Consider the following 10,043-nt stretch of genomic DNA (forward strand, 5'->3'; position numbering starts at 1 on the left):
CCTATACCTATCTCTAACGGTATTGGAGATATTTGTGCCGTTTCGTTTTTTATCGTTTTTTTTTGTAAGATGTATCCACGTGTCTTTATCGAGGTCTTTACTGAATTGGTTTGGGTTCTTTTTGATGACGTCTCTTTAAATATATTGAGAAAAATGAGGATGCAATTAGATGGCGCACCTGCAAATTTTTCATATTCAGTGAGAAATTATTTAAATCGGAAATTTAGTAATAAATGGATAAGTAGGAATGGTGCATGTCAGTGGCCACGTAGGTGTCCAGACCTCACCGTAATGGACTTCTTTTATGCGAGCTCTATAAAAAATCTTGTATACAATGTTCCACCTATTACATGCGATGATATTATAGGGAAGAATTTCAGATGCATTTGCCTGAGAATATCATTTGAAGATAGAATAAGATGTATTCAGGAGTATTGTTATCAATTCGAACATCAATTAAAATAGAAGTATAGATAGAAGTATGTGACTTACCACGATATTAGGCTATGTGAGATCGATAAGGGGGGGAACTGATTTTGGTCATATTTTGGTTTGTTCACTTGTTTAAAAAAAACAAACTTAATAAGAACTCCACTGAAAGTGAATTAACCAAAGTGACCAAGTGTGTAAAACAAATACAGCTAATGTTTTCTATAGTGTGTTTACTAAGACGTCTTAAGCTGAGTTTACACTAAAAGTAAATAACGAAAAAATTTTCCAACACTTACACCTAGGTTTGCAACAAATTTTGTTCCGAATTACTAACTTGTAACGAAGACAGTGAATGATAAAACAATTGAAGTCTTTGATGATTACTTTTTTGATTCTAGGACTGTGATTCCAATTTTTCTAGGACATCCTATGTATTCAATAAAACGTTTATAACATAAAATTAAGTAGGTAATAACAACATATGTATGTAAAACAAAATTTATTATTGTATAATTTAACAACTTATTCTAAAGTATTTCACAACACATAAGAGAAGATAAATATTTTCAATGAACAGTTATATTTCTTTAATTTGAAACATAAAAAATATTTTAAGGACTACAGTGACATAAATGCTTTGGATGTTTAGAAATAAAAACATTTGTACTACCCTACTTTATCAAAAGGAAAAATTAATATCGACACTTATTTTCCAAAGTCCAATATAAATTTCTTCCCTATCATGCCTTTAATGGTCATCGTGTTCATCAAAGCTTCTTTATAATTTTCAAATTCGACCATCTTATAAGCTGGGCCTTGTAAGTCGTTGCTAGTCATCATAGAAATTAGCTCCTCAAACATTTCAAGTCGTTCGACACTGTTTGCTTTTTCCTTAGACCACCGCGTCATCCAGAACCCTCTAACTTGAATGTCTTTAAAAATTAGTGCAGACGTGGGCACTGTAACGGGTTCTCTAGACATGCCCCCGTATGTAACAATGGGACTGCCGTTTTGTAAAAGCCTCATGATTTCTAATGCGCTTTTACCCCCCACACAATTCAAAGCTAGCTTTGGCTTCTCCAATTTACCAGTTTTGAAAATTTCTGTCGATCGTATCTCTTCTTCGGTGAGAACATAAGTGGCCCCCAGCTGTTTCAAAAACTGTCTCAGTTCCTCAATCTCTGGTCTACCCCTTACTATATTCACAGTTCTTACACCCCAAGAACGGCATATCTGGATAACATTTTGACCGCAAGCAGAATTAGCTCCGTTTTGAATCACTGTGTCACCAGGTTTTAAATTTGTGAAGTCTTTTAACATTCTGTATGCTGTGCACGGATTAACGGTTAGTGTAGCTGCTTCTACTAAGCCTAATTTTTTAGGTACCTTTAATAGATTTTCTTCAGATAGAGTTAAGTGAGTCCGCCACGTTCCCAAGTTGCTCGTTAAAGGTACCACGTGATCTCCTTCTTCAAAATCCAAAACTCCCGGGCCTATCTTTATCACCTTCCCAACTCCTTCATTTCCAGGTACTGCGGGCAAAGGTGGTTTGGATGGGTATTTGCCTTGTATTGTGTTTACATCAGCCGGATTGACTGGGGCAGCGAGCATTTTCACCAAAACTTCATTTTCTTTGGGCTGGGGCAGCTCCTCGTTTTCCTTGTGAACTACTTTCATTGGATCCCCATACTCAGAATAAACCAATTTTGATACCACAGAACTGTTAAATCTTTTGTATATTTGAGATGGTACAGACATTTTCTTTAGAGAGTTCATTAAGGACACAGATTTTATGCCGAAAGCTGACATTTTTCTTAATAACTCAAATAATCTTTTACACTAATTTACTTTTTAAATTTAAACTCTGCACTACCTGTCAAAACAGTCAAAACATTTAGGGTTAGGTTAGGGGTTAGGTTATCAATAACCTACAAATATCACTTTTTTGGAACGGAAATACGGGGTCTGTTTATTGGCAGATGGTAAACTTTGCGTATTATTTTTACCATAATATTTATTATAATTCATTAAAATGAATATAACAAAATAGTTACTGCAAAATTGTAATTAACACAAAATTTCTTTTCCTGCCACAAGTGCCATCTATCGAGATTCTCTAAATTAATATACTGAATTTCTTATAACTATATAGTCGTCGTCTACGCCATAACAGATGTCGCGCCAAACAATTTTGAATATTTTAATTCAGTAACAATATATTCAAAAGTACAATAATAAATAGTGAACATTTTCTGTGTTTTACTATTATTTTTATTTTTTTACTTGTATGGGACAATCTGTTGTATTATTAAAACAATTGTATTATGCTGTCATCTGTTGAGTGTTGGTAGAACTAAAGCTAATGTTTAAACTTTTCTTTTCAAAATAAATTTTTCTGTTCCTCTCGTAAGATGTCGCAACTCGCAACCGCAACACTTCGTATTTCAATAGCGGACTAGGGGTAGTATACCACGCAGTGTCCATAAATAATTTAAGTGAAAATAAAAAGCAGATAATTTTAATGTATTGATAATTTTTTTCAGTAAGCAAATACCTACAAGAAATCTCGTATTTTGCGTTGTTTTTGTGTTAATGGTATTGAAATTGTAAAGTAGGTGAAAGGGGTAATAAAAGACGTGTTTGTTTCCTATAAGTATGTAAGTAACTGTAAAAAGCAATTAGAAGTTGAAGGATCAAAGTATTTATTGGAATTTGTACCTACCAACAAAGATTAAAAAAACAGTACAACATACAATTTAAAGTACAGTACCTGTTCACACCTTCAAAATGCATGAAGCTTTCTTAAATCTGAATGGTGTAAGGACGAAAGTCTCTACATGGGGCAGATGGGTAGAAGAGTCATCAGAAGGACAAGATGACATCGTTTTGATTATAACTGGTAACCCAGGTATAAATGGATTTTATAATAATTTTGCCAAGACGATACATGAGAAGTTAGGGTACCCTGTGTGGTGTCTGGGTCATGCCGGTCATGATTTACCCAAAGAGACCATTACCTTACCCAAGTTCAAAGAACATCAAGAATTATATGGCCTCAAAGAACAAGTACAACACAAGGTATGTATAGTATACTTATTAATGAATATGTAGTTATAGTGTTGTTGGTTTTAGGCTGATTTCCTAGAGAAATATATTCCAAAGAATGCAAAAATACACCTTGTTGGGCATTCCGTTGGGTCTTATATGATTCTGGAGCTATTGGATCACCCCGCTTTGAGAGACAAAGTCGTAGATGTGTATCTTCTGTTCCCAGCAATCGAACATATGGCCGAAACAAATAATGGAAAATTTTTAACAAATTTTATAAAACCCATAGTACCAATAATAGTTTTCCTCTCTTGGATTTTCACGTTTTTGCCCAATATAGTCCAATTTTTCTTAATATATGTTTATACTACGTTTATCATGAGAATACATGCTAAGCAACATATAAAAAATATAAAAGCCCTCATAAAACCAGGTGTTCTTCGGCGAGTGTTTTTCTTGGCCTTTGAAGAGCTAGACCAAATACGAGAGAGAAATAATGAAGTTATAAAGAAAAACGTGAATAAAATCAAGATTTATTATGGAAGAACCGATGGTTGGGCTCCTCTTATTTTTTGTGATAGAATTAAACGTGACATTCCAGATGTTGATGTCGAGATTACTGATTACCATCATACTTTTGTACTGAACAGTAGTTTCGAGGTGGGAGACAAGGTTTCCACTTGGATAAAAGAGAAAAAATAGATGAACAAAACACCTGCCTGTATTATGTGACTTTTATTGTTAGTAGGGTAATTTATGGAAATATACAAAAGATATAAAATATTGTTTCATTTTTTATTCAAACCTAAAAGTAAATTCAAATTTTCCGCTCTTTTATTAATGGAAGTTTTTTTACCGTTTTCCTTGGAGACATAGCTTAAGACTTTGAAAACTTGGGAATCTATTGGCTATTCACAAAACTAAAAACTCTATTTTAACAGATCAGCCAATAGTCGCTAGCCGCTACTGTTTTTGAACTTATGAGCTTTACGTTTACACAGAATGAAAGAATCATTGAAATGTAGTAATGCCAACTGCCGTTGTTCCAAAGTTGTTAAGTTGCCAACGAACAATACCAACTTAAATTCTTTTTGACTAGACGTCAAGTAAAAGGTAGGTTTCTAAATTTTGTAATCAAAATCTCAAAACATCGGTCTAAATATTTAATTAAATTACCTTCCTTTAATATTCAACTACTTTAATGAAATCATTTTTTCCATATATAATAATATAACTTGAATATGTAGTTAATTTCTAATTATACTTATTGTTTTCAGTTGTGGCTGTCGACTTGGTCACAATTTCTTCAAAATGGTAAGTTTTTTTTATAAATAAATGACAGATAAGTGATATTATCTAGAGTAATTAATTTGCCAGTTATTATATTTTTCCTGACTGTTTAGAAACATTTTATATGGCCTAACCTAACCTATAATTTTTGTTGCAGCCACGCGAATTAACAGAAATCAAGGAATTCCTTTTGACGGCGAGGAGGAAAGACGCCAAATGTAAGTTAATTTAAATTTTTTACAAGCTGTACTACTTTTATAACGCCTTTGTATTCATTTCAGCCGTTAAAATAAAGAAGAACTCCGAGAACACAAAATTCAAAGTACGTTGCTCCAGGTTTCTATACACGTTAGTGATTACAGATAAGGAGAAAGCGGAGAAACTTAAACAATCCTTGCCTCCAGGTTTGTACCAGTTTTCCTATTTATGAACTACAGTGTTAGCGATTTAGTCTTAAAAATAGGTAGTGACGTAATGATGATTTGTGGCGGCTCCCTCTTCTGAGGTTACCCAATATAAATATTGTGCTGAGAATCGCCCTCTGAACAAAATTAATATTTGCATTTTTACATATTTTTTAACATTACATCGACATTTTGTTGGGGATGGATGATATACATCGATGTTGTAAAAACACTCTGAATTTCCAGTTTTCTATAGTTTTAATTTTGTGTGTAGCTGACAAATTGTTTGAGGTAACTGACTGATATCTTTTATTTACGATGAAAAAAATAAGACTATTCATTAGGGTGGCTTAAAAAAAAAATAAATATATTTTTTTGGTGTCTTGTGAAAATATGTTAGTTTATTTATTTAAAAAAATTATTAGTTTGTTCATATTTATTTTTAGATTTCGCTTGAAAACATTTTAGATACACTACTTTTAAAGTTGAAATAATTATGAGTGATAAAATAATGAGAAAAAAAATTCTATTTTTGACGATTATGGAAATTTTTAAAAATCTTCAGACCTCTAAAAAAATTTTTTTGAGCTGATTTTTTGAGGGGGCTCTTAAAACATGATAAACTAACATATTTTAACGAGAGAAAAAAATATTCGTTTTTTTTTTGGCCACCCTACTATTCATATATTTATAATCAACGAAATAGATTGAAGGGCANCTGAACTGATCAAGATCAGACGTGGATCAGACAAACACGAACTAGATCCATGAACCCAATTTCGAAGAGAACAAGATTTTGTTTACTATTGACATTTGATTTGATTTTATTTTTATACAGTATAATTAACAGTAAATTGGCTCCCCCTGTTTTGTGGCCCACAACCCTACTGCTCTTAAAAGTCGAGTAAAGGGACGCGCGATATATGCGCAATAGCAAGCCCAGCCCATAGTCCACCAAGCCCAGCTTAGCTTTCAGCTTTTGAGGTTCCCCTACTGACTTGCCCGTAATCTCTGCGCAGTCACTTAAAGCGATATAAAAAATGAAACTAGGGTCCATGTTTCAGAAATAGGTTAAATAGGCAGTGAATTTACTAGCTGAATTTATTTTATCACTTGGTTAGTTCAGTTTGGTCAAATTGACCGCCGCGCCATTATTCTATGGCTAGAAATTGGCCTCAATGATTTGGGATCGAGGGGGATTATCCCTCTTTATCCTGCCTCATCTCGTGTAGGCCTGGACAGCCTTCGTAGGTGGGCCCCATCCGTCGTCTACCCCGACCGCAAATGCGGCCGGTGTAGGCGCTTTGTGGGACCTCCTTTTGTCCTGGCTGGGCCCCGCCGGCTAGGGCCCTTTCTTCTGGCGCTCTTCTTAGTCAAATTGACCAAACTAGAAGTGACCGTGATTTGAACTAACTTTAGGTTAAACCAGAGATATGGAGTAGGGGAGAATGAACTTCGACGAGTGCGCATCCACTTTTCTAGGGACGTTACGGGCGCAGACATTTTGAAGGCTTTTGCGTCACACAGTGACGCAGTTGCCTAGATAAATGATACTATAGATAGGAAACTTGAACAGATTTCGTGGTCATTAACAGCGCTAACTGTTGACGCTTTCTCCAACTTCTATTGCTTTCCTTTTCTAGGAATTATCGGTAATACAGTGAGTTAAATTACCTGTAGCCGGTAAAAGATGNATCGGTCTAAATATTTAATTAAATTACCTTCCTTTAATATTCAACTACTTTAATGAAATCATTTTTTCCATATATAATAATATAACTTGAAAATGTAGTTAATTTCTAATTATACTTATTGTTTTCAGTTGTGGCTGTCGACTTGGTCACAATTTCTTCAAAATGGTAAGTTTTTTTTATAAATAAATGACAGATAAGTGATATTATCTAGAGTAATTAATTTGCCAGTTATTATATATTTCCTGACTGTTCAGAAACATTTTATATGACCTAACCTATAATTTTTGTTGCAGCCACGCGAATTAACAGAAATCAAGGAATTCCTTTTGACGGCGAGGAGGAAAGACGCCAAATGTAAGTTAATTTTAATTTTGTACAAGCTGTACTACTTTTATAACGCCTCTGTATTCATTTCAGCTGTTAAAATAAAGAAGAACTCCGAGAACACAAAATTCAAAGTACGTTGCTCCAGGTTTCTATACACGTTAGTGATTACAGATAAGGAGAAAGCGGAGAAACTTAAACAATCCTTGCCTCCAGGTTTGTACCAGTTTTCCTATTTATGAACTAGAGTTTTAGCGATTTAGTCTTAAAAATAGGTAGTGACACTTGTAATGATGATTTGTGGCGGCTCCCTCTTCTGAGGTTACCCAATATAAATATTGTGCTGAGAATCGCCCTCTGAACAAAATTAATATTTGCATTTTTACATATTTTTTAACATTACATCGACATTTTGTTGGGGATGGATGATATACATCGATGTTGTAAAAACACTCTGAATTTCCAGTTTTCTATAGTTTTAATTTTGTGTGTAGCTGACAAATTGTTTGAGGTAACTGACTGATATCTTTTATTTACGATGAAAAAAATAAGACTATTCATTAGGGTGGCTTAAAAAAAAAATAAATATATTTTTTTGGTGTCTTGTGAAAATATGTTAGTTTATTTATTTAAAAAAATTATTAGTTTGTTCATATTTATTTTTAGATTTCGCTTGAAAACATTTTAGATACACTACTTTTAAAGTTGAAATAATTATGAGTGATAAAATAATGAGAAAAAAAATTCTATTTTTGACGATTATGGAAATTTTTAAAAATCTTCAGACCTCTAAAAAAATTTTTTTGAGCTGATTTTTTGAGGGGGCTCTTAAAACATGATAAACTAACATATTTTAACGAGAGAAAAAAATATTCGTTTTTTTTTTGGCCACCCTACTATTCATATATTTATAATCAACGAAATAGATTGAAGGGCAAAAGATTAAATAAAATTATATTTTTGCAAAGCGTATACAAAAATATTGGGATTTTTGAAAAATTATAGTTTTCTCTTCTGCAAATTTATGCGCATGAAGTTTTTTTTTGGTTTAATTCAGGATTTTTTAATTTTCTTTGATTGTTAATAAAGGTTTTGGACTTGACGCATCTTTCATTTTTCTTGCTTTCATTTTTAGACAAATTTTCTTTCATTTTTAGGCATTTTAAAACTATAATCGTATGAAACTAAAATCAATCGATGTATTTTTCGATGTATCGTTCTAACATCGATGTGACCTTACGATACATTACATGTTTTTTTTTAAATGTCCATCCCTACATTTTGTATTTAACTATTTAGTTGTTTTGGAGTGGTAATACTGCTTTTTTAATATAAATTTCTCTATTAGAATTTGATTTGATATTATCTTTTCAGGTTTACAAGTAAAGGAAGTAAAATGAAGACAAAATTTATCATGTATTTTCTTTTTGTAACCTAATATATGTAAGTTAAAATTAATTTAGTTTATTTTCTATTAACTATCCCCTTCCGATGATAAATTTACTTTATCAGTATATTCACGTACATCAAATTTGTCTTCCGACTCTGAATCTGAAGTTTCATCTATAATGTTGTAACTTTCCGCCTTTTTAAATCTAACTCTCCTGAAAAATAGTAAAATCTGAAAAACTGCTAACTATTGTACAAAAATTGTTTCATATTTGATTTATTGCGAAACTCGAAGGTTAAGAAAAATATTTTAACTGAAAATTGCATAGGAAAAGTTTCGTTACCTTTTTTGCTTCTTTTTTCTCCATCTAATGAAAGTGCCGTAACATACTTTACAACATAACGCAAAAATTATAATAACGAGTCCGACCATAATAACGTACAGTACAGTGTCAATGGGTGACCATTCGGTTGGATCTACATTTTCGACTACAGGTGCAAGAGTAGGACCAGCTACGAAGACTTTTTCGGTACTAAAAATTAGCTATTAAATAAATTATTGACAAGATTTTATAAATCCAAGGGAAGTCCAGATTCTTGCAGATTGTAGTAAGTACCACAATCAATGATCTTGTTCCAAAATGGTGGGTTAACATTTCAATTTGTGCTATTTGTATAAAAAGAAAACTTAAAATTTTATTGTTGCAGTATTAAAGACAGAAATGTTGAGTAATTGCGTAATCGTTCAAAATATGTGAAATTTATTGTATAAAAATGTATTGAAAATTCAAGATTCGTGATGGAGATTTTACATAAAATTGCTGTTGATTGCGGTACTTTATCAATATCTAATTACTTTTAGTAAGTGAAAAAATCCCTAGATTGACCTAATACTGCAATCAAATGTTTTTGTGTTTATTCAAAAATGACGGTTAGACATGTCAGTTTCTGTTAATTATGCAAAAAAAACTTATAAATACTTATATACTTAAAAAATTATACTTAAAAATATAATTGTTATGGTATTATATGTAGAAATATTAAGGTATTGTTCAAAATATTTATGTGAATATTAATTGCGTATAAAAATATTTGGAAAATTGACATATTTCAAGGTTTAGATTTAGTCCAGACGGTATCTGTTTCAAAAAGCCATATTTGGGTGATTCGTATATCCACGGAGACTTTTGGCTTTTTGGCTTTCAAATATCACTAGAAATGAAAATTTTTCTATGCACATAAAAAAAAACGTGGGCTTAACTAATATGTTAAAAAAAATCGAAAAATGTCATATTTTTCCTCCTATTTAATTATGTATCTTTTCAAGAGTTGATTTTAGGCGAAAATGGAAGAGGAAAAAAATGTTTGTAATTAAATTTTTTACAAAACATGACTAGTTACAAATCGAATGAATCATGATTATTGTAAAAATCGAAAAAATCGCCAAAAATGGGGTTTAAAA

At 32.1% G+C, this 10,043-nt stretch overlaps 5 protein-coding genes across 5 annotated transcripts in view; 3 read left to right on the forward strand and 2 right to left on the reverse strand.

Annotated features, from left to right (window-relative positions):
• Positions 1–959: 959 nt before the first annotated feature.
• On the reverse strand, positions 960–2,506 carry LOC108905168 (enoyl-[acyl-carrier-protein] reductase, mitochondrial-like). The gene has a single exon (XM_018707952.2). It carries the CDS (start codon positions 2,239–2,241, stop codon positions 1,138–1,140), a length of 1,104 nt encoding a protein of 367 aa, XP_018563468.1. The 5' UTR covers positions 2,242–2,506; the 3' UTR covers positions 960–1,137.
• Positions 2,507–2,897: 391 nt separating this feature from the next.
• On the forward strand, positions 2,898–4,261 carry LOC108905176 (lipid droplet-associated hydrolase). Its single transcript, XM_018707963.1, has 2 exons — positions 2,898–3,510; positions 3,565–4,261. The coding sequence occupies exons 1-2, from the start codon at positions 3,220–3,222 to the stop codon at positions 4,180–4,182; spliced, it is 909 nt and encodes a 302-aa protein (XP_018563479.1). The 5' UTR covers positions 2,898–3,219; the 3' UTR covers positions 4,183–4,261.
• A 255-nt stretch (positions 4,262–4,516) lies between these two features.
• LOC108905578 (60S ribosomal protein L38) lies at positions 4,517–5,215 on the forward strand. The gene is made up of 4 exons (XM_023457397.1): positions 4,517–4,593; positions 4,758–4,794; positions 4,928–4,988; positions 5,052–5,215. Exons 2-4 carry the CDS (start codon positions 4,792–4,794, stop codon positions 5,198–5,200), a joined length of 213 nt encoding a protein of 70 aa, XP_023313165.1. The 5' UTR covers positions 4,517–4,593; positions 4,758–4,791; the 3' UTR covers positions 5,201–5,215.
• A 1,706-nt stretch (positions 5,216–6,921) lies between these two features.
• Positions 6,922–8,650, forward strand: LOC111693189 (60S ribosomal protein L38). Its single transcript, XM_023457396.1, has 4 exons — positions 6,922–7,033; positions 7,162–7,222; positions 7,286–7,408; positions 8,567–8,650. The coding sequence occupies exons 1-4, from the start codon at positions 7,031–7,033 to the stop codon at positions 8,590–8,592; spliced, it is 213 nt and encodes a 70-aa protein (XP_023313164.1). The 5' UTR covers positions 6,922–7,030; the 3' UTR covers positions 8,593–8,650.
• The window catches only part of LOC108905091, a 3,828-nt gene continuing 2,390 nt past the window's right edge, over positions 8,606–10,043 (reverse strand). The window contains exon 3 of the mRNA XM_018707867.1: positions 8,606–8,796. Coding sequence (XP_018563383.1) covers positions 8,667–8,796 — 130 coding nt within the window. The 3' untranslated portion in view covers positions 8,606–8,666. The remainder of the gene's footprint in view (positions 8,797–10,043) is intronic.

The sequence above is a fragment of the Anoplophora glabripennis genome, unplaced genomic scaffold (genome assembly GCF_000390285.2).
Source record: "Anoplophora glabripennis isolate ALB-LARVAE unplaced genomic scaffold, Agla_2.0 scaffold15, whole genome shotgun sequence".
Lineage (NCBI taxonomy): Eukaryota > Metazoa > Arthropoda > Insecta > Coleoptera > Cerambycidae > Anoplophora > Anoplophora glabripennis.

Bases quoted from the DNA above. Each gene is read 5' to 3' on its own strand.
- LOC108905168 (XM_018707952.2), bottom strand. From the start codon at position 2,241: ATGTCAGCTTTCGGCATAAAATCTGTGTCCTTAATGAACTCTCTAAAG.
- LOC108905578 (XM_023457397.1), top strand. The intron at 4,989-5,051 runs GTAAGTTAATTT...TATTCATTTCAG, and splicing joins GAGGAGGAAAGACGCCAAAT to CCGTTAAAATAAAGAAGAAC.
- LOC111693189 (XM_023457396.1), top strand. The intron at 7,223-7,285 runs GTAAGTTAATTT...TATTCATTTCAG, and splicing joins GAGGAGGAAAGACGCCAAAT to CTGTTAAAATAAAGAAGAAC. The intron at 7,409-8,566 runs GTTTGTACCAGT...TTATCTTTTCAG, and splicing joins TAAACAATCCTTGCCTCCAG to GTTTACAAGTAAAGGAAGTA.
- LOC108905176 (XM_018707963.1), top strand. From the start codon at position 3,220: ATGCATGAAGCTTTCTTAAATCTGAATGGTGTAAGGACGAAAGTCTCT. The intron at 3,511-3,564 runs GTATGTATAGTA...TGTTGGTTTTAG, and splicing joins AAGAACAAGTACAACACAAG to GCTGATTTCCTAGAGAAATA.